Genomic DNA, 24,790 nt, shown 5'->3' with positions numbered 1-24,790 from the left:
AATTGTAGACAATTTGAACAGAAAATGCATGATATAGTCAATATTTAATCTTTTTTAAATAATATGGGTTCATGATTGCGGTTAGCTTTTTCCTTAAAGTGTATTTGCAAAATTATTTGAATTTCATGGTGAAATGCTTGCACAGCAAAATGAATGCATCGACATGATAATATCTATATAAGTGGCTCAGATATGATCTTTGTTAAGTGAACCCAATGCCAGATAGCACGACACAAAGACGATTTTATAAAAAATGACTGCCGGCAGAGACAATGCTGTCTGAAAGAAACTAAATACGGTATAGCGAAAATAAAACCTGCACAAGATCACAAAATATTAATAAAAAATAGAATTTTTATTCACCACCGTGTTACCTGTGAACAAGACAGCCAATGGCAGACCAGCTGACAAGAAATTTTAGGTTAACTAAAAACTGATAACTGTTATAATCATGGAAATTAAATCTAAACCGAGTTGTTGTCAAGATCCAAGTGTCTGACTAGTTTTCCATCACTGTGTTCAAATAGTTGATGAAAATATCTATATGTTTTAAGTGAACAAAATAACTCCATTCCGAATTCAGAATATATCGTTACTGTTATTGCAAAAACGTTAAATAAACCCCAGCAAATTTGTATATCTTGAATGAACCTTTTTTCTCGCTGTAATTGTCATTTTTGATAGCCTTTAAAATCGTGACGGCCAGTAAAGATAGTTAGTTTATTGTAGGATTATAAAATGCAAATACTACGCAAAAACAATATTTGAGGGTGAAACCAGAAAAGGAAGAATCGAGCTAAAATCTACAATAAACATATATCTTTCAGTGCGGAGCGTTTTCAATTGCAGTAAAAGTTTAAAAGGTATCCGAAGTGGCTGGTCTGGAGTCACTGACCCCTTTCCTCAGTGGATTTACAATATTACTAAGAGAATTACGGTGTTTTGTCAGGGCCATTGTACTATCGCAGCCACATCAGGTACACGCGATCATGCCACGACGATGGTGATATTATTCTAACACGACCTGATTTCTCTTCTTATGAAAGAAGGAAGACTGCAAATTATGTGTTATTTGCTACAATTCACTGTCTTTACGACACACTAAATACGCCAAAGCGTCAAACGCGTCATAATGGCGCGCTGGACAAAAACCGCACAAAACAGGCAAACATTTGGTGGATGTCGTCAATTATGTCATAATAATCTTTGATGACGTGTTAGAATCCAAATAATATATCGCAAACAAGGATTTTCTCTTATTATAATAATATCATTGTGAGTATTTTCATATCACTCGGGCTGTGCCCTCTTGACATGTATACTTCCTGAATTCTTATTCCAAAAGCTTTATTCAACGACAAATCGCTGATTGGGATGTATTATTTCTTTCTTTTTTTTCTGTCTGATTAGGGTTTGAAATATTGAATCTAAGGTTGCAATGTCTCTGTTCATTTTTAATGTTGCATTATGATAATTATACACTGTAACGCATAAAACGCAGATTTTGGGATTCTTTCAAATGTTTGTGTGGATGAATAGTTGAGGTAAAAATTTTGGTTTTGATAACAAGATAAATATTTCTAATGTTTAACTCTGAAATCATTCATGCGTGATAATGAAATGGATGATTCGCTAAACCTTTGTATTCGATCAGCGCTGAAGTGTTTGCGAGATGGTGAACTTTATTCCAACACGATTTGGAAGTACTTTTTTTCAAAACTGTTGATTCTGTAACATTTTCATTCTTAAAAATGATACAATATGTATTTTTTTTTCTAAAATATTTTGAAATTCCTGAAAAGTTTAGCCTAATTCTCAAAACGTTTAAAAAACAGACGCAAGTAGAGAGCTCTTTGATTAACACCTTCAATTTAAAAGTAATAAGCACGGATAGTGGCAGCATCGAGCTTAAAACATTTAGATAGGCATCAATAAATACATGAAAAGATATTAGGGTTATTATGACAGCAGCTCGATCCATGATGCTGTATTCGGCTCGAGTGGATTTTTGCCAGATCGGATCTCACGAGGCGCGCATGCGCCGAGTGTAGGTAAAGTTTCTTGTTTAACGTGGGTAGTCGACGAAAGTCCCCACCTGGAATGGATGGAACAACTTATTTCCAGCCGAGCCCACGGCAGGTGTCATATTTACCTCTCCAGCATCCAGTCTAGGCCGATACTGCCGAGTGTGATCCAACCTTCCAAAATCCTCGAGAGCCGAATGCAAAATCCCAGATCTAGCTACTGTTATAATGACCATTTTATTATATACCTCCACTTTTTGGTTTATTGTCTTGTTATTAAACGAAATAATCAATGTTCATCGATATTAAAATGAACTAAGTGAAGTTTTTATGTGCGCTATTTATAGAACTGTGTCAGATCATGCATATTAATGAAAGTAGTCCGACAGTATACAATACAAAAAGTACAATACGGAACTTAAAAGGTAAAATACGGACTTTTTACTGCCTGTTCATATTTAATTGTGAAATACAAGCCGATTTTTTACAAAATTTATATAGGTATGTAAATACATCTTGTTATCTGCTCAATGTAACAGATGAAAGCCATTAAACAACAGGGATTTTGTAATATTTTGTGACTTCCATTTTAGAAATGGGCGACTCCTTACGAATACTTTCACGTAATCAGGCGTTACTCAAATATGGAATTTAACAAAACTGATTAAGATCTATAATGCTAAGACCAGAAACAAAATTTGATTATAACCTATGCTACATATTCGAGTTATTCTGAGTTAGGTCAGTGTTCGTTTTCAAAGCGTTTGCAGTTCATTGTAGTTATATATATATATAAAGACTCACTAAAATCAAGAATTTAATTATTTAAAAAAAACATTTCAGTGTTAGCAAACAAACCGATCAGAATGGAATTGCCTATTTGCAAAAATCTAATAAGAAGAAGAAGTAAGATAATAATCTTAAAGACACTTCTGACATTTATGCAATTATATCTGTTTAACAAGCAGTAGTTTAAGTTTGTGACAAACCCGTGGGAAAGAGGGTGTAGTTAAAAAATACATTTTGTACAAATAAATCCCACGCTGAGGAACAGACTGAATGCATTTCGGTGTACTTTATAGATGCATAATGCTCCACTGTAATAGTTTTTTGTCGTTTGCTATTACATGCATTATACGTTGCGCAAAATTTGAGAACTCAATATTTAATCTTATTTGAACAATATGGGTTCATGGTTGCGGTTACCATTTTGCTTTAAGTGTATTTACAAAAATAACTGCATTTCATGGTGGAACGCTTGCACAGCAAAATAAAAGCACCGTTATGATAATATCTATATAAGTGTCTGAGATATGGTATATGTTAAGTGAACCCTATTTCAAAAGGTACCATTTCACACAGACGATTTTATAAAAAAGAATGACTGACGGCATAGACAATACTGTCAGAAAGCATTTCAATACGGTATGACGAGGACAAAATCGGATCAGAGTTCAACGTTGTAAGTATATTAAATGTGTTCAATATGGCAAAGAATACAATTCTATTACATCTGAAGATCAAAAACGAGATATACTTTCAAGTTTGCATTACGAGTTAACAGGCCTTATTACGAATTTGATTTTAATGTAAGAAAATAATTTTTTTAAAAATACTACGTGTTAGAAAAAATAACAAAGTCACAATAAACTAAAAAATGTTACTTAACCACATATTACCGGAGTAGCTGACCAATTACAAGCCATTAGACAGTCCAAGAACATTTACAAGTTGACTTTTTTTAACTAAAACCTGTTAACTCTAAGAGTCATGGCAATTTATCTAAAATGAGATTTTTTCAAGAGCCAAATGTCTGCAAGTTTTCCACCACTGTGTTCACATAGTTGATGAAAACGGATACATTTTAAGAAATTAAAAAAGAAAAGTCATTCAGAATAGAGTACATATTGTTATTGTTATTGTCCGTAAAAGCAAAAATGCACTACGGCGAAATTTAACAACACTTCTGCAAATTTGCATATCTTGAATAAAATAGAAAATGTGGAAACTCCACATAAGCCCTGTTCTCACCTTTTCTCATTATAGCAGGCATCCATAAAAAGGATAAGTGATTATTAAGCAGTATCTAAGACTGATAATTGTACTGCGTAGAGTGTAAGTCGTACAGTAAGAAATGTTATATTATGTAAAATAGGAAGAGTTTAACTGTGGATAATCACTACTGGATGCACATACCATTAAACATGGTTTAAAACCCTGTAAAATACCCATTAAAATAGGAAAAACCGTTAATTAACCCCATTAATTCTTGCATCACTTTATTTAACAGATTTCACAATATTAATGGGTTACATGTTAAAATACCATTAAAATACCCATTTTTTACCAAGAATCATGCCATTAAAAATTAAGTTTGGTAGCTAAAAAAAGTTAATGGCTTTGAAAAAATAGTAAAATTCTGTATATTTTGAATTTAACAGGATTGTTCATGGCCCTTAAAATTGATTTAATGCCCATTAAATGTTCAGGTTCTGTACGATTTCATTTAAGAGTAAACTTAATGGCCTTTAACAGCAATGTGATGCCCATTAAATCCTTCATTCTGTAAAATGTGATTCGTTTATTTTCTGTTTTTTGGTTTTTGGCTTGCACTCCCATTGAATGCTTATAATTCCAGTCCCATATTGTTCTAAAATGGACTTTAATCACAACAAATACATACTATGCACACATTATCTATAATATATCATGATGTTATATTTAGTTGCATTAAAGTTATTTCCCCTTGATGCAGTTACGCCATTGTTTTTCAAAAGTTTGACAAATTGTGTTCCTACAAAAAATCGGATTTATTTCAATGAAAGTCGGATGAAAACATATTAATTTAGTTGATAACATCAATCACAGGAGCCTGAAATTCTATCCAAAAAGCCATGAAAAGTCTGTATATGAAAAAAGACCCCCCCTCCCCCCCTCACCCTTCTATATAATAAAAAACACCAAGAATGAAACGCATTCACACCCCACCCACCACGAGAAAACATGAAAATTTCAAAGTAAGCAGTGCGAGTGTTTTCGGATGGCGTAATTATCTAAAGGCAACTAAAATATATGCGGGACTGTGCTTACTGGTCGCTTCACCGTATTAACTAACACGAAATCAACGATTTCAACAACATTTCGTTCATCGTCCAAACCATTGCGTGACGTCACACCTTCATGTATATTTCTGCACCGAAATTAATAATGCTTTTGTGTAAATGCCAGTATCCGGTCCGACCCGTACACAATTTAAAACAGAACAGAACAGCATCGTGTAAACAATTTTCCTGTGCATCAATCTACATTTTTTTGGTAAAGGTAAATATGTATTGATGCATGCCACTTTTCTGTTTTTTGTTTTTCCAGTCCAAATAATTAGCATTTGTATAAGAAAAAGGGTGGGGTAAGGAATTTACATTATAAAATGTGCTCAGACCAGTTTAGATTTTCAAATTAATTTTCCAATCCTTGAGTAGAAACTAAGGTTCATAGAGAAGTGAACAGTACACATGATTGTGAAGATTACAGTCTGACTTAAATTCATTTGGGGAATGGGCAGATCTATCGCTTCTTCGTTCCGATGAATCAAAGAGTGTGGTACGCTTGATTGGGGAGGGGGGGGGGGGAACTTGTGATGCAATCCCTCAAACATTTGCTCTTAGCTGTTTAAGTGCATGCACCTGAACACAAAGTACTGAAGTAGAGCTAAGTTGTGATTGCCCATTGTGCGCTGACAATGTCATCAACAGTTGCTTTTTGAATACACCTGATGCCTAATGTCTGTATCAATAAAAACTTGGTCAGAATGTTGGTCAATATTATAATGTTGAAAAGTTAAAACTACCCACATGGTCACTTGATCTATTAAACCGGTACCTGTAAACCTTTCTCAGGACAAAACAATACAATACATAATCCATTTATTTTCTCATTTCATATGAACATATGACAGAATAAGGATACAATATGACAATATATACGAGGCTGTTACATGTGTTTACATTACAAAATAATGAGAGAAAAAGGAAGAAACAAATATTCTTCAAGCATTTTACAAAACAGTACATATGTATAGATACTATTACACGTGTAGTAATACGTAGTTTAAATCAATACGGCAAAAATAAATAAGAAGTTGATTATCTTAAGATGTCTAATTCTTATGGCAAATTTTCGTGGCCCTTAATTTGATATACCATTAAAATATTACGAACCCATTAAAATTGAATCTGGCATATTTAATGAGACCATTAATCAATTTTTTAATAATTAACGGGCATTAACAGAGTATTAAAAGAAATTATGGCCCCATTAGTTCTTACTAATGAATGGGGAATTAAGGGGTATTTTTTTAATGGCACATTAATTTCATGCCAATTAAAAATTTTCACAGAGTTTTAAGGAGTCTGTTAACTTATTTTAATGGTTTATTTTAAGCAGCTTTTCATGGCCATCAAAGTCAATTTAACAAGGTATATTTTACCAGGGTTTTAATATACATATTTCATGGCTTTTTAATGTATGGCATTAAAACTATGGTCATGAAAATCCCATTAGATAGTAAGAACTAATGGGTGAATTTTAATGGTGACCTGTTAAAACTCTGTTAAAAACGTTTGAAAAAATTAAGGCCAATTTCATGACCCTTTTAATGGCATGTGCATGCAGTAGTGAATCATGATAATATTATAAAATAACAAGTCAAATATTAAACTGTGAATTTTGATACTTTAATTTCTGTTTACTACTTATTGATAGTCATATGGGAAAATTAGACCCATCGATTTTTTCGCACGAGTGAAAATATTTTATATAGCGCAAAGAAGGAGCCCTTTACTTTATTTAAATTTATGGAAAAAGTATTATAGGTATTTTAGCTTTGCAAACGATGTGATAATATTCAATGCATTGTCTTTCTTATGAATATCTTATTTTTAAAATGAATTTAAAAGAAAATGGTCTTTTTGCGTATACTTTATGTCTGTCTATCTACAATTAGAAACATAGTGAAATATGGATAATTTGCTGAAATATCTTTTGGTTAACAAAGAATAAATAGATTCTTATTTGCCCTTGAAGACCTTTGCAAACGACCTAGTAATCTATATTCATTTAGCTATTGTTTCGTATTAATTTCAGTTTTCTAGGTGAAGAAGAAAATGGTCTTTCTTAAGCATTGCAGATGAGTATAGGTTTTTTTTCCTTATCGGAAAGACTCGAACATTCTTTTATATTTCCGTCGATTTTTACGGAATTTAAGCTCCTTAACGGTAAAGGCTCATTTCTTCTCACCCGCTAAACAGCATACATGTAAGGATTTATAAATTAGTGGACGCTCCACAATATGATTTTGTTTACAGCCAATAGTCAATTTTTAACAGCTTGAGGATCGAATTCAAAATTTCAAAAAGAAGAATTTCGAGTTTGCATCGAATTTGGATCTTGCTCGAAGCTCGAAATTCAAATTTTCGAAAGGATGACGTTGAATTTCGCTTACATTGAATCTCGCACAAACTCAGAAATCGAAATTAAAATCAAAAGAAATCGTCAAATTTCGAGGCAGAATTGAAATTAGAGCCAGCAGGAAGATCGAAATTCAAATATTTTGAGGGGAGCGGTGGTCTAGTAGATAATGTGTCGGCCGCTCAACCAGGGGTCATGGTTCGAGCCTCACAGGGGTCACGATCATGACCTCATATGACACCAGTACCGTTTTTTCCAGGAAGCGGACTCGAGAGTGGTTACAATAAGCTTGAAGCTTTCATCACACTCGAGCTAAAACAAATTAGTATATTAAACTACACTAAATATTTTGAGCTAGCATGAATTTCTAGTCAATCGGCATTTAAAAAAAAATTTAATTGCGATCTTTAAACTGGCTCTTAATTCAATACCTGCTCGATATTCGGATTGAAAATTTGACTTGTTCGACATGCAGTGCTAGATTTTCGAATCGTCGAGCTCGCTCGCAAATAAAATTAATGCAAGATCGAAATCCAGCTTCAAAAGATAGTTTCACATTCAATCCCAGTTTTAAATTCGATTGCTTTGAAAATTCGAGCAAGCTTGAAATATAATACCGGGAATAATCTGTATAGATTTTTAAAAACTTGAATTTCGATATATCCGATCTTGCACGATTTTTAATCTTTGAATTATGATCATGAGCAGATCACAGTTTCAGTATTATACTGAAATTCAGCTTTTCAAAATTTGAAGTACGATTTTCGAGATGGCTCGACACTAATTGCTTTCTCGATATTTGACTTTTTCAATTTAATGTCAATCTTTGAACAGGCTGTTCATTTAATACAAGATCGAAATTTGGCTTTTGGAATATTATGAATTTCGATCATTGAGCTGGCCCGAAATTAAAAGCTATTTTGAAATTTTACGTTTTTCGATCTTCAGGTGTAGCTTAGGATCAAAATTCGATAAGTTATGAAGTTGAATTTCGATCTTCGAGATGGCATAAGATTCTAAGCTAGTTGGACACCTCTCACGACATAATAATAAATGTGCAGTTATTTGATTACACAAAAAACTATTTAAAAGCATGATCATCAAACAAAGTGTTATAAAAGCGAGCTTCCATCTGATGTAAGATAGTAGAAATTATTTTTGCAAAGTGATTGTTCGGTTTTATAATAATGAGTTTGTTGAGAATACCGTTATCAATGGTATTCTGATTAATTCACCAATTACCATTTAGGTTTCTATTTTCTAATTTATCTTTGCACTAAGGGTTAGACATCGGCCTAAAATACGGAGTAGACCGAAAACTACAGAACAGTCTCGACTATGGAAGCCCTGGAGTATGGAAGCCCTGGAGGGACAATTGATTTCCGTACTTCCCACTTCTGACTTCTAACTTTTGCACTTCTCACTTCCAACTTCTTGACTTCCTACTTCTAACTTCCGCACTTCTGACTTCTAACTTGCACACTTCTGACTTCCAACTTCCTGACTTTCGACTTCTGATTTCCAACTTCCACACTTCTTACTTCCGACTTCTTGACTTCTTACTTCCCTCTTCTAACTTCCGCACTTCTGACTTCTAACTTCCGCACTTCTAACTTCCAACTTCTTGGCTTTCGACTTCTGATTTCCAACTTCTACACTTCTTACTTCCGACTTCTTGACTTCTTACTTCCCTCTTCTAACTTCCGCACTTCTTACTTCTAACTTCCGCACTTCTAACTTCCAACTTCCTGACTTTCGACTTCTGATTTCCAACTTCCACACTTCTGACCTCTAACCCGCACTTCTGACTTCCAACTTCCTGACTTTCGACTTCTGATTTCCAACTTCCACACTTCTTACTTCCGACTTCCTGACATCTTACTTCCCTCTTCTAACTTCCGGACTTTTGACTTCTGATTTTCAACTTCCACACTTCTTACTTCCAACTTCTTGACTTCTTACTTCCCTCTTCTAACTTCCGCACTTCTGACTTCTAACTTCCGGACTTTCGACTTCTGATTTTCAACTTCCTCACTTCTTACTTCCGACTTCTTGACTTCTGACTTCTAACTTCCACACTTCTGACTTCTAACTTCCTGACTTTCGACTTCCAACTTCCGCACTTCTGACTTTCAACTTTCCCTCTTTGGAAGTCGGAAGTAAGAAGTGTGGAAGTCGGAAGTAAGAAGTTAGGAAGTTGGAAGTCAGAAGTGCGGAAGTTAGAAGTCAAAAGTGCAGAAGTAAAAAAAGGAAGTAAGAAGTCAATAAGTCGGAAGTAAGAAGTGTGAAAGTTGGAAATCAGAAGTCGAAAGTCAGGAAGTTTTCCGTGTGGAAGTTAGAAGTCAGAAGTGCAGAAGTAAGAAGTAGGAAGTCAAGAAGTTGGAAGTGAGAAGTGCAAAAGTTAGAAGTCAGAAGTGGGAAGTACGGAAATCAATTGTTCCTCCAGGGCTTCCATAGCTTTATGTCATAATGTATTGTATATATAAACGGATTACTTAAATCTAATTATTTGCAATGACCGATATCATTAACCGTTGGTAAATGCATCTATACTAAAATAGTTTCAGGCTTTTACTAAAACACTTTTGAAAGAAAACGATCGCATACAATCTGTCAAACTTTGGCGATTATCTCCCCTATCACTTACTTTACAAATTGATGAAAGAAATTAATTTACATGGTTATCTTTATTTGAACCACACCATGAGAAAACCAACATAGTGCATTTGCGACCAGCATGGATCCAGACCAGCATGCGCATCCGCGTAGTCTGGTCAGGATCCATACTGTTCGCTTTCAAACCCTATTGCAATTAGAGAAACCGTTAGCGAACAGTATGGGTCCTGACCAGACTGCGCAGGCTGGTCGGGATCCATGCTGGTCGCAAAATGCACTATGTTGGTTTTCTCAGGGTGCGGCTCAAATTTTAGAAGCACGTACCAGATACTCAAACAATTCCGTAGGTATACAATAAGATGACGAGTAGCATATACTCACATATGCTTTATTATGCAATATGACTTAATTAATAGGTATTCAAACCTAGGCTACAACTACACCTTCTTAAAATTAAATAATTAAGAAAGAATAAAAAAAAGCATTATAACCATCATTAGACAAGTAATTGTGAACATACAATTGTATAATAAGACAAAATTCTGTATTTCAACAAGACCTTTAAATATAAAACCAAGAATTTAAGTTTCAATAATAAAGCCAAAGACATTTACATTACTGAATGACGAATTAGTTTTAACAATAGTCCTAGCTTGATGTTATTTACAGAGCCGAAAAAAAATGTTTCCATATTTGATAACTATTGAAAATTAGAAACATTGGCATATTTTATCAAAGCTGAGAATGTCATCTCACATCTGGTTTAATATTTAGCATGGTCGACATAGAAGAATGGGTCATGTGAACTTTGTAATAAAAGGGTAGTCAATGACAAGGCTCACTTTCTGTTGGAACGTGAAGCATTTAAAGACTTACGCATTATTATTATTCCAATACATCATCAAGTTAGACCGATTACTTAGTATGGCTAAATTTGTATATATATATGTCGAAAACAAATTGTAAACAATTGCTTCTTAAAATATCTGTATATTTGATCAAAGCTTTCATACAAAGACAATTTGATTGAACGCTACAAGATGGTATAAAATGTGTATATTGTCATCTATCATTGTAGTATTATCTGTTAAATGCAAGTAATCCTTTAATACTTGTACGTTTTAAAGAATCGTCATTTCGTTACTGTCATATTACAAGTGTTGCCATTATTGTCGTGGTCATGCTATTATCAGTCTCCTACTGCTTGAAAACCAGTTTCGGGGACTATAGGAATGCGCTTTTCCGTCCGTCCGTCATTCCGTCCGTGCGTCCTTCCGTCCGTCCGCAATTTCGTGTCCGGTCCATAACACTGTCATCCATGAAGTGATTTTAATATTACTTGGCACAATGTTCCCCATGATGGGACGACGTGCCATGCGCAAAACCCGGACCCCTAACAGATCACAATTGGAGGTCAAAGGTCAACAGGACCTTTTTCCTGTTCGGTCCATAACTCTGCCATCCATGAAGGGATTTTTTAATATTACTTGGCATAAATGTACCTCATAATAAGACGATATGCCATGCACAACTTTCAGATCCCGTGCTCAAAGGTCAAGGTCACACTTGGCAGTAAAATGCTAACATGGCATGAACAGGGTCTGTTTCGTGTCCGGTCCATAACTCTGCCATCCATGAAGGTATTTTAATATTACTTGGCACAAATATTTCCCATGATGAGATAACGTGTCACGTGCAAAACCCGGATCCTTAGCTCAAAGGTCAAGGTCACAATTGGAGGTCAAATATCGATAGGGTTTTTTTCCTGTCCTGTCCAGAACTCTGTCATCCAGGGATTTTAATATTACTTAGCATAAATATTTATCTTGATGAGAAGACGTGTCATGCGCAACACCTAGAACCCTAGCTTAAAAGTCAAGGTCACACTTGGAGATCAAAAGTCAATGGGACATTTTACCTGCCCGGTGTACAACTTTGTCATGCAAAATAGCATTTGAATATTACTTGGCACAAATGTTCACCACTATAAGACGGAGTGTCATGCGCAAGAACCTGGTCCCTAGGTCGAATGTCAAGGTCACAAATAAAGGCCAAAGGTCAGATACATGAATGACTTTGTCTGGAACACTTCTTTTTCATGCATGGAGGAATTTTGATGTAACTTGGCATAAATGTTCACTACCATGAGATGGATTGTTGTGCGCAAGAACCAGGTCCCTATATCTAAGGTCAAGGTCACACTTAGAGGTCAAATGCCAAATTCAAGAAAGACTTTGTCCAGAGTATTTCTTCTTTATGCATGGAGGGATTTTGATGTAACTTGGCACAAACGTTCACCACTATGAGGCACTCTTGTTTTTAGAATTATGTCCCTTTGTTTTACTATAAATAGCTTATATTGTAAATTATTTATTACAGGCCGTAGGGAAAAATTGAGACCAGTTTTCTGTGGTACAATATGCATGTTACATCCAATTTTAGGTGTATTTTTACCTATCTCTGAAAAGTTTTGTGTGGACTTATATAGATTTTTTTTACTATAAATAACTTATCTGATACCTTTTCTGATAATCGGCCACAAAAATGCTATATGAAAACACCTATAGGTTTTTATATATACAAAATTTTAATCCAAGTGTTTTGTTATAACACATTGTATATATAGTACAATATTGTTTATACATTATTGACAGATATCAGTTCATTATGTTATACTGCAGTAGAGAAAATTAGGTGCCTTTCAGTAGGGGACTTTGTATTGCATAGCAATACTTCATTCACTTGTTTATACCGGTTTATGTTGATCTGCTGAATATGCATAAGACTTAATAAAATTTCTTTTCTGCTGATAAAAAAATCACGCCTACATTATACAGAAAAATGGGCTGATCACTGCGCATAATGCACTGTCTGGTTCTTTCTTAATATTATGAAAATAATAATAATTGCATAACTATCCGTACATTGCTATTGTAACAAACCCTATGGGGTATTATATTTGATATCTATAAGTCAGACAAATCCCACGTAGAGAAACAGACTGAAATTTTCATTTCAGTGTATTTTATTGACAAAAAATGTCATAATGCTTCACTTATTATATTTCAACTTCTTATCTGTTTTATCAGCTATAGAAACATTGGATAGAAATACACAAGACATTCAATATTTGATATATTTTGCACAATGCTTGCGGTTAGCGTCTTGTTTAATCTTTATGTGCGAAATTAATTGAGTGTCTGTAATGGTGCAATGCTTGCACAGCAATAAAATGCACCAACAGACCTGTGTATTGTGAGTCATAAGTCAGAAGAGGACAATACAAAACAGTGAACAAGTATCAAAGAAGATTTCATAACAAAACAAATAAAATAACTGACTGTCTTTAAGAAAGAGAACCTCGTATCATAGTGCACAGGGTTGAAAGCTTCAAATTACACTAAATGCGTTCGTATATTGGAGAGGAAGCGGACATGCATATGCATGTACTACTAACCCAACATTTTTTCCTCCTGTAAGCCGAAACTAGAAATTTGAACGGTTATTTCAATTTGAGAGTATGATATACTTTGCATTATGAATAAAGGGTGTGTGTAACACTTTATGAAATTTCCAAGGTTTGTATCATTTTTTTTATATTTTGAAAGTATAACTGAAAAACCATATTTTTGGAAACGTCTTTTAATGTCAACAAAAAGATGTTGGGCATTTATAGAAATAGAATATCTTGTACATCATCAACATTTGCAAAAGGATGATAGCCAAGGTACCCCCACCCATGTTCCAAAAAGTGTTCTGCCATTTTAAACCTGCTTCGGAGATGTTTTGAGAAAAATATTTGTTTTAATTTCATTACCTTCTTTAAATGGTTAAGTGGGCATGCCTCTGTCACTGCACATATAAACTGATAAATTCATTTGTTGACCAGGCCTCCGTGGCCGAGTGGTTAAGGTTGACTTCGAATTACTTTCCCCTTAGCGATGTGGGTTCAAGCATTGCTCGGGGCGTTAAATTCTTCATGTTAGGAAGTCATCCAGCTTGCTTCCGGAAGATCGCTGGTTCTATCTAAGTTCTCGCTGGTGAAGAAAAAATGCAGGGAGGAGCATCGGGGGTCTTCCTACACCATCAGAAGCAGGAAAGTCACCATATGACCTATAATTGTGTCGATGCGACGTTAAACCCAACAAAAACAAAAATCATTTGATTACAGATAGCAAAATTCTGTGACAAAATTTTTTCAAACATGGAATGTTGAATAAAATGTAGTAAAACGTTGAGTGCAGGGGTCAACTCTAGCTGTACGAATGACAAGTAAGACATTTTATTTCCTTTAGTGAAATACAGCCGAGTTTCGTTCGCTCGGGTGGATAATTCGAACACCGGCCTTTGCTCGAACTCATCGTCAGGTCCTGGCAAAATCCTTGTATAATGTATATTTTCATACTGTCTGTTTGATGGACATCTATTTTGCTTCAATCAAATAGCAGCATATGTTCACAAAAATGTTGTCTACAAAATAGTACTATAGAAATCCTGGACTACGAAAGTTGGACAAAAAAGACGTTCGTCCATCAAGTCTATGACGAGACAAGACGTTGTATCAAATAGTTTGTCCAAAAAAATAAAATCTGTAAGAAGATGCTTTTGAAGCATAGACTTTCACTGAGTCTGTTCATTACAGATAATGAAATGTGCAACACCTCTCACGCCTCCAACACCGGCTTGAGTTGAATTCTATTACACATTTAAACTGGACTCCATGATCCAATATGACCAGAAAACATAACACAGGTTCCGTATACGGGGATACCTGTTATAGCCGCCACGCGACACTTAAAGACTGACAATTTATACAATCTGTAAGAAGATCCATTGAAAGCAAAGAATGTAACTAGGTAACATAATAGCAGACTAAGTCTTTTCAAGAGAAGTAAGGATGTGTGCTTGAGCAGAATTCTTTTACACATTTAAATTGAATGGACACTATGATCCCAAGGGCTCAGAAAGTATAGTAACATTTAGTCTAAGTGCGGGGAGAGGTTTTACAACCACCAGGCACCACTCACTTAACTACTGCTGTTATGATAGTTAATAAAATCTGTAAGATCATTCGGAGCATAAAATGCAACTATGTAACATAATTACAAACTCGGTTTGTTTGAGTCTGCATTTTTCCTGGATACACACATTGACAGTCAGATATCATCGTTTTATATTCACGTGTAATTATTACTTGAAGAGCACTTTAACTGAGGCAAATACTGCATTACTAAACAAATAATGTCCTAAAAACAAGTACTGCAATGGCCTTACATTCATATTTTATTTTTTCTGCATCATATAATAAGAAAGAACCGGACAGTGTCTTATACACAATGATCAGCTCTTTTCGATATAATGTACTAACATAAACCCAGACCGATACACAATAACTTAAATTATGGGTTCTATATTTCACAGTTTTGTTCTAACCATAATAGCACACCTAGTTTCATAATTACCCTCGGGCAATAATTTATTTTTACAAATATCGGTCCTATGTGCACTAACTGTTTAAGTTATTCACGGGCTCAAACATAGTCGTCAAATTGACTTGCACGGACATTGTCTCGGGCGACCTTAGACATGCACAAAAAAAAGAAAATATTTTGAAATATCTCTGCATCAATTAGACCACGAGTCCATAATTCAAAATAGAAAAAAGTGGAAACTCCACGTCGTCAACACGACAAAAATGAAAATGTTTCAGACTCGGTTTGATGAGCTTGTTCATGGACAGTAGTGGAAATACTACCTATCGCCCACACCCGCTAACCTCAGGACGAGCAGAAATCAACATTTCACATGGTATAAGTACCAAAATACAGTTTAGAGACATATACGGCGTTGTTAATGGAGCCTTAAAAGATACAGTAGAGTGCATTTTCATGAAAAGCGGCGTATTATCCCTAGTTATAGTAATGGACTAGCCCTAATCGGGAAAAATTGGCAGAACTAAACACACTAAAATATAGAGAGGGGTTTCGACTTTATGTCGTTTGCATATCAATATAAAATTAGAATCAGGCACAATATCCAAAGAATACCAAAAACTATGAAAACGGGAGTACTGGAGCCACTTAAGCCGAGATGTTTAAGCTGAAAAACTAAACAGTACCTTGTGACCTTTTTCTGCATGTAAATTGACATGCAGTGGGCAGTTGCAAAATACTATTTTCTCAATGACATAATGTGTTATAAGCCAGATCCAGATAATTATGTAGTTTGAATGTCAAGTAAGCACGTAGGGATCCAATATTTATTCTACGTCTAGTCCATAAATATGTATTCCATCAAGTTATTTAGAAATATACAGACAAACCTTTTTACTTAAACGAAAAGGCGTGTCATGATAACACTTGCAGTCTTATGGAGTCTAATTCATGCCCAAACCTCTGAACTCCTACTAGAAATAGAAATATCTTTGAATTACCTCCCATATACATAAATATGTCATAGAACAGGACATACAATGGGAACGGGAATTTTTACTTAATTTTTCACCAGATAAGCTCAGTGTGACTCCATATTATGAGTTAATTTTCAGTCTGAAATAAAAAGTACTCGAAATGCCAGTATCCAAATTTTATTAAAATCACGCATACATACTATCGCAATAACCTTCCGCCGATCATCAAACAAAGTGTGAACTATATACATGACATATTCATAATACAGAATGTACATCGTCGACAAACAAAATCACTTTTACGAAAATGGTAGATATAAACTATATATAATGAATACAGCAAACTATAAAATAAATGAAATCTATTGAAATAAAAACAAAGAGTAATGTCTCTAGAAACTGGAATACACTCCCCTGAATGGCTTGATGTGAATAGTTTTGATTATCGTAAGTTCGACCAATGACTGACGACTACTTGACAAATTTGTCATGTCAAACTGCGCTGTTCCCTCACCAGTGCGTATGTTGGGCTAGTAGAGAACAACTTTCAAATAAAAATTGCACTGTAACTGTCTCGTAACGGCAGGTATATTCCATCTAAAAAGAAAGTTCTGTTTCTGGAATTTCATTCACTCTTGTATTATTTAGCTACTTATTGAGTTGGGTACAAATTTTGGATGCAAGCACCAGTATTTCTCTAACCGTCTCTTCTCACTGTTCTTTTGTTTGTTTCCTTTGGCAATACGTGCAAGGTCTGCACGAAATTCGTCAACTACCCTGAGCGCTTTTTCATCGGTCATATATTCAACGTCAAAATTACCAAGAGCATGAGTACTGTTCAGACTCAGTACACCAGTTATGACCAATATGTCTAAAGTTGTATTTTTATCTGGAAGACTTAGCAGGAGTTCATTCTCTTCTATCTGGTCTTTACTTTTTGGTGGAGATCCTCGAAGACTGAATGGATAATTTGGTGGATAACCATAATCTTCATACTGACGGAAGTTGACAGCTGCATGTTGGACGCTGCATGTAAAAATAATGCTCGTCAATGTACGACATACTTGTTCTTTGTTGGTGAATTTGCCCTTTTCTCCAAATACACCTAGCATGCCAAGCCCTTGGTCTTTTACGGGTGCAGTGATTTCTTTCCTCCATTTCTGCAGCTCGTGGTCTTTCTTAACGTCCTCATCCGATGTGTAATAAAGATCGAGGTATTTCTTCACATACGAAAAAATGGCATCGTAGAGTTCATTGGCGTCATTTCGGTAGTAATAATGAGGCAGCAGTGTCGAATCATCTATCCCTCTTTCTTTCAGATCATTCGGCAGGGTACCATCGATGTCCATTCGCCATGTCTTGTTTTTTCGGTTTATAAGCTCTACCATTCCCTTATTGCCCAAGGCCGAAAGCCTTTGTACGTATCCTGTTTCCTCATTCAATAATAATGGAATTCCCACATCATTAATGGCAAGAAGGTAAAGAAAATGGGACATAAGTAGTTTGAAGATAGGGTGATCCCTGTGGATTTGCCTGCGAGTACATACGACGACGCCTTCCATCTTTAAATGAGTAAAACCAAGATGTGCAATGGACTGGTGATAGTTTGAGTCGGCTACATTGCACCACATTTTGGCAAGAGTCCATGTGTGTTCGGGATCGCTTGGTAGAAACACGGGATTGTTCGCGCCAGACTTTTGCTGTAGCTGAATAGCGACTGGAACGAGTTGTCCGTCATCACGTTGGTAAAACAGCACAATAGGAGCAGTAATAACATACCCGGGTCTTGTTTGTAGACCATCAAGTATCTCATAATCAATCATGAAAATTCTTTTCTTCTGTAGGGCTTGCGGTAAGGTCATGCTTTCAAGGAATGGCTTCAGCATTTGATTGTTAACAGCAATTTTGTCTGGAATCTTGGTACAAAGCCGTATTAATACAGGATTAACACCCATCAGACGCTGCATTCCGAACAGTTCATCTTTCCGCCACCTGTAAAATAAACAAAATTTAAGAGTCATTTTGTGTTTGAAGACATTGCAAATTAAAGTAACTCATACCCACCATGTTCAACTTATAGCATCCATATACGGACATAACGCCCATCCAACATCGGTTTTCATAAAAGGTGAAGAAAACAACTAATTTAAGTCTTTCCGTCTTATCCATATTGTAAAGTAATATTTTCACATGTGTGCATTTTATCAAATTTTATATCTAAAATGGAGTTTCGTTTAGAAACCACATGTTTGGACGATCTTTCATATCAACGTGATGTAAAATGAATAACATTGGAGAATACGTATAAAACTGAAAATAGTAAATGAGCCGTGCCATGAGAAAACCAACATAGTGGGTTTGCGACCAGCATGGATCCAGACCAGTCTGCGCATCCGCGCAGTCTGGTCAGGATCCAAGCTGTCCGCTTTTAAAGCCTATTGGAATTGGAGAAACTGTCAGCGAACAGCATGGATCCTGACCAGACTGCGCGGATGCACAGGCTGGTCTGGATCCATGCTGGTCGCAAACCCACTATGTTGGTTTTCTCATGGCACGGCTCAAATTTTATCGCGATTTACCTATTAAGATTCGATGGCGCGGGAAAGTAACCATCCTCATAGACGCTTTTTATGTCCTCTAGTTTGTAAAATCCTCCGGTCTTGTAGTGTTTATCTACATAAGCCATTGACGTCATTAGTGTCCCTGTAATTTTCGATTCTATTTCAACAGTAAAGTCATCATATTTAGGTTGAAATTTTTTCACAAGTGGAGGGCATCCTGGCAGTCTCTCTTCAGTCAGTTCATACAACTTTCTCATTTCTTCAAGATCATGCTGTCTGTCTTCTGAAATTTTAGAGTTAAGAATAAGTAAAGCATATGACATTTGATAAGGTAAACGGGTCTATTGCAGATCAATGAAATTAAACAAGGACCTCTTCCTGTCAACAATTTCTTCAGACATAAAATTTTATTTCAATAATCAATAATGTTATCCCGGAAATATTTTTCTTCAGTACTAAAGCAGGTTATCATATATACATGTACGTGTATGCCTGTACATGTGTAGTATAGGGTTAGTTTTATATCTTGGTAAATCAAGTAAAAAAGGTCGTATAGTCTGACAAATTTAAAACTACCCTTTCTCTACCGTATACCAATGTACCGCTCATACATAAAATAATAACATAAGTGGCATCTCTAATAAAAGAAGACAAAATATATGTCGTTAAAGCTATACCATATTACGCATATTATTCCACAAAATGCACTTTTAATTATATTTTACTAAGAATGCATTACGCCAGGTGTTGTGAGTTCGTACTAGCTCTGCCAGCTATTTCATGATGACTTTTGCATTTCTGCTTACAATCACTTAATACATAATAAACATCTTACATATTGGCCGTTACAGTATACCTAAAATATTGATGCCCCTTTGACCAGAAAATGTAAATTATGATAATCTGTACGGGTGATAAACGCGGAATCCAATTCCCGCTGGGAATACGCTTAAAATTGGTTACGCGACGTCCGGTGCTGGTGCTGGGAGTAAGAAAAGACGAAATTGAGGTAGGTGAAGTTATGATTTTGCTCAGTATGACAAAATTATAAATGTTCTCGAAAAAAAGCAAAATGCTGTTCGACACAAGTATGATAAAACATCATACGTGTGAAATATCTGGTTTGTAATTTACGATTCCAACCCCAAACCTACTGCCCCCCATCAATGTACGCACTAGCTTCTCTTAGAGTTTACTCCCTTTACAAAGCGTCTGTTCAGTTATTGTAAATAAAATTGAATAAATAAGTATCGCGTGTAACTTGTGTTATTGCCCGTTTTTAGGTATTATATTAATGATTTTTGTTAGTATCAGTCGGTTTGTTTTTACCTGATTGTCCGCAGAATACATATAATAAACCTCGAAAGCTAGTCACTAGCTTCGTACTCATCCGTACTCTGTTTGTTCGTACTCAAAATAATTCGAATGTAAAGTTGTTATTCTTAAAATAATTCTGTTCCTGTTTATCAAATTTTTAAGTTATATGCAACATTATGTGTAATGTAACGTTTGTAATAACTAAAAATAAAAATAAGATGCTCAAAAACCTTCAAATCACGCTTTTAGTAGTGTTGTTGTTATGTGTGCCCCGGTTATGGATATTTAAAACATGTTTACCGTTTCCAAGAACAACAAGAATGGTAAATAAAAAATGTACCGGAATCGTCAAGTCATCACATATGAAAACAATGCATTTAGTCGTCGTGTAATTTTTTTATGCAAGAATAGCAACAATACACGTTTGTTTTGTGTATTAACGCCTGCAGAATCCCTTGGGATATGTTTGTGACCTCGACCTTCGGTCTCGGTCACAAACAATCCCGCGGGCTTCTGCAGACGTTAATACACCAAAAAACGTGTATTATTTCTACAATTATTTTAAATGAATTTCATTCGCAGCATTAAGAAAAAGTTCGTCATTGGTTGTGTTACATGCATTTCATTACTTACTATATACTAGTACTACATACATAAATAACATAATTGTTTGGATACCATATAGATGCTGAACTGAACAAACATTTGCTCTCAACCATATTCTGTCGAGAATTAATCAACTGTTATTATCTAAAACAAGTACAATACATACCTTCAGAAGGTAATAGTCCTCTGTTTCGTGGTCGGCAATTACGGCCACTACGTCGCCAACACTCAGTATATCAGCCGGAGATGCTTCTTCGTTGACACCATCATCAGTAGCACTGCTTTCACGTGCGTTCATCAGATTAACTGTGGTGAAATCCCCTGTTTTATCCAAGTTGTCACAAGGGCTGGAACCTTATTAAAAAATCAAAGTATTTAAGATAAACATAAATACACAGTATGTATAGAGGGTAGTATTGTGAAATAAGTTCCTTGTGATAGAGAACATAATTACGAAAAACCCATGCATTATGTAAATTAACAAAATAAACAAAAATAGCATTCATATTTAATTTGTTAACATACCTAGTTACCGCTCTGATAAGAAAGTGCCTTTTTCAATTTAACAAAGAAAACAAGAACAAGAATTAGATATCTTACCGAATAAGCACTTATCGCACGTGAAGCAGGACTGTTCACGAATGGTAATGGTGCCTGGGCAGCAGGTTAACATCTGATGCACTCTTCTGTTGTTCGGAACAGCACTGAAGTTGTAGGCAGTGGATCTGTCGACTGACTCGATGTAGGCGAATATTCTCCTCAGATATATGCCTGACTTAGGTGTGCACAAATTTTCTTTAGCGAAATCAAACACGTCACGTGCACTTTGGTTCGTCTCACCTTTCATGACGGCAATGTCGAGTTGTCGTTTTAGCAACCCCCCCCCCCCCCCCCCCGCAGCGTCTTGTGGGCCTTTGGCGTGGCTGGTTTCGAAAAAGTTCCGTGCAAATCTTTTATAACCATGCTTCTTACAGAGCAATGTCGAAACACCCATGCAAGTTCTGCTCTTGTATTGGCAAGAACATCCGTCTGTAAATTCTATCATGTCGTCAACGTTGCAGCCAACGTTGTCAAGGTGATGTTTGATTCTGTCTTGAACATTTGACACAAAGTAATGGTCATGTGTTGTGTCGGGGCTTATCGTGTATAATACTTCAGTGACAATTGTGTCTTCACTAACTTGATCGTACTCTAAAACAGCATGCCTGTATATAACAGACACGTGCATTGACACCTCTGTTTTCCCAAAGTATGTCGACTGCACTTCTTGTTTTTCGATACAGCGATAGTTTTCACTGAAGTCATGAATAACGAGACTTTGATTCATCTGCAAACTGTTTTTCAGTGTTGTCAATAGTTCCTGCTGCCAGTGTGCACTAAACTGGTGTTCAGAATAGGTGACTAGTAACTGCCGGAAATAATCGAACATTTCGACAGCGGACGTGTTCTTCTTCACCATCATTAACTTCTTCCTCTCAGTGCTTTCTTTCACCTTAACCCGTACATACTCATACTTTTCCCAGTTAACGGACTGAGTGTCTGGAACCGACTCGGAAAACAAAGGTGATTTGTGTACACCACAGTTGGGACAGGTGCGCCTAATACATTCTATACGGTTGTACTTAGAATTGACTGGTTTTGGACACATGGTTGAATGTACCACGTCTGTAAGGTGCTCGTACATAAGGTGTGCACGGCCATGTTTTTTATTATATTCCATACATTTTCTAAACAGAAGTCTTGCCTCTACGTGCTTTCTGCAGCAGCACGTGTTCTTGTCCTTTGGGCGTAGTGGTTGAACAAAAAATGGCCGCAATCGCTCAAAGCATCGTTGACTAATTTTGATGTCGCTATGTTCCATTTTGAAATCGTCATAAATTTCAGACTGCGTTTTTTCCATTATATATATAGGGTGAGATAAGTAAGTCTTGTGTCCGGTTCTGAGACGCTTTACGTCCGCCTTATTTCCGGTCGGCCGTGAGCTGTTTGGAGATAACCATGCATCATAAATGATACGTTTTGTTGCGTCAGTGATCTTAACAGTTTCTGGCTTTCCTACTGGTTGCTGTATAGCATGCCTTTTCAGATGTCAAGTATACAGTTCTTTTCTTATATCCGCCAGTAACCCTCCATCTTCGTAACCCTAGTTTTCTTGCAGTATGAACTTGTGACTTTGATTCTTTTAAGTTTTCACCGCTTACACTTGCTGTCAGAATATTTATCGCAGCTCTTGCCTCGTCACTTCTTCTTTTTTTCAAATTTGTCACCATACTTTTAACATTTGTGATGATCATTTCACTAAGCGCAATATCTGTATGCGGAGTTTTCTCTTTCACTACTTCAGTGAAAATCTTTCTTTATGTAGTTGGTGTTCCTGGCACTACATCTTTGATTTTCTTTAACAGTCTGCATTTTTCCATTCTGTTTTTAAATTTATATGATATATCAGACATAGCGTTGGTTTTAGCCCTATATTTCGATTGATAATCTCTGTTTCGTTTAGCTTATTCTAACTTTTTTGCTCTTGATTTTCGTTTCCTTTCGGCGGCACTCGAAACATGTACATTTTTAACCTTTGATCTTTGTTGTTTTTTGTTGGTGTTAATTTTTTCGGTATAGTTTTTTATAATAATCTAGCTTATACATTTGAAGCGTCTTTTTCTTTTTTAGTCGGTAGTAAGCTATTCTTTCTGCTCCAGTGTTAAACTTCATCTAAATAACAGAGAAAGAAAGTATTGGTAAATTATTTATTATGATGAGCCGCGCCTTGAGAAAACCAACATAGTGGGTTTGCGACCAGCATGGATCCGGACCAGCTTGCGCATCCTCGCAGTCTGGTCAGGATCCGTATTGTTCGCTAACAGTTTCCCTAACTGCAATAGACTTAGAAAGCGAACAGCATGGACTATGTTGGTTTTCTCATGGTGTGGCCCAATGATTTAGTTTTGATTTTAATTGAAACCATATTAGTTATCAGACTGTGAATTGTATTGCAATGTTCGGATACAATTGTAACACGTAAACGTTATTTAGTTTATAACGTCAACGTTACATTAATTTCACGGCTGTGACATTTCGGCTAGATTTTGCTCTTTTCATGTGTTAAATCAGATTTACATTCAACATAAGACTTGTGCACATAGATGTACAGATAATCATATGTACTTTCAAACTGTAGTCGCAGTTTTGTAAACAAATACACATTTCTTTGAATATTTCCGCATGTAACAACTTCGTAATTTTATTTTTTTGCATTTTTGGCATGTGTGACATCGTGGCTAGATTGAAGTGTACACAGATTAAATGCCAAAATCAAAGTCAAAATAGAACAAAAACTTACTTATTTAAAAGTTGAATTTATGTACTTTTTGTTGAAATAGATATTATAGAAAGCATACAATATTTACAGAAAACACAGATGTTTTAACAAATCCTGTCTCAGACAGATATAAAATCTTACGTTTTTAGTTGGATCAGTTTTCCGTTTCCGTTTTGATACTGTAACAGGAAGTCTTCAACAGCAAGAGATTGAAATGACGTCAAATATAGTTCACGTCACGTCACCGAGTCCTCTTATTTGGCGGAAAATAGTAATTTTATGTATTTACCATGCCGTTAGACATTGCGCATTGGTAAATTCTGTTACATCTTACTTGATGTTAATGTGATGTTTTCTTTTATTCTATGTCAAATTAAATTTATACTAATTATAATATGTAAATGCAATCACATTTGCTAACAGGGCGATTGTTTTGCCTTTCTAGTGATATAAGAATATAAACAACCGTATT

At 35.6% G+C, this 24,790-nt stretch overlaps 1 protein-coding gene across 1 annotated transcript; it reads right to left on the bottom strand.

Moving 5' to 3' along the window:
- Positions 1-16,676: 16,676 nt before the first annotated feature.
- LOC123551204 (polyunsaturated fatty acid lipoxygenase ALOX15B-like) lies at positions 16,677-22,092 on the bottom strand. The gene is made up of 3 exons (XM_053540807.1): positions 22,089-22,092; positions 19,095-19,361; positions 16,677-18,507 (listed from the first exon to the last, which is right to left on the bottom strand). The coding sequence occupies exons 2-3, from the start codon at positions 19,331-19,333 to the stop codon at positions 17,160-17,162; spliced, it is 1,587 nt and encodes a 528-aa protein (XP_053396782.1). The 5' UTR covers positions 19,334-19,361; positions 22,089-22,092; the 3' UTR covers positions 16,677-17,159.
- Between the last annotated feature and the right edge of the window lie 2,698 nt (positions 22,093-24,790).

Source organism: Mercenaria mercenaria, chromosome 4 (assembly GCF_021730395.1).
Source record: "Mercenaria mercenaria strain notata chromosome 4, MADL_Memer_1, whole genome shotgun sequence".
In the NCBI taxonomy this organism is placed as follows: Eukaryota; Metazoa; Mollusca; class Bivalvia; order Venerida; family Veneridae; genus Mercenaria; species Mercenaria mercenaria.
Note: the sequence above shows the minus strand (reverse complement) of the source record. Positions and strands in the feature narration are given on the sequence as shown.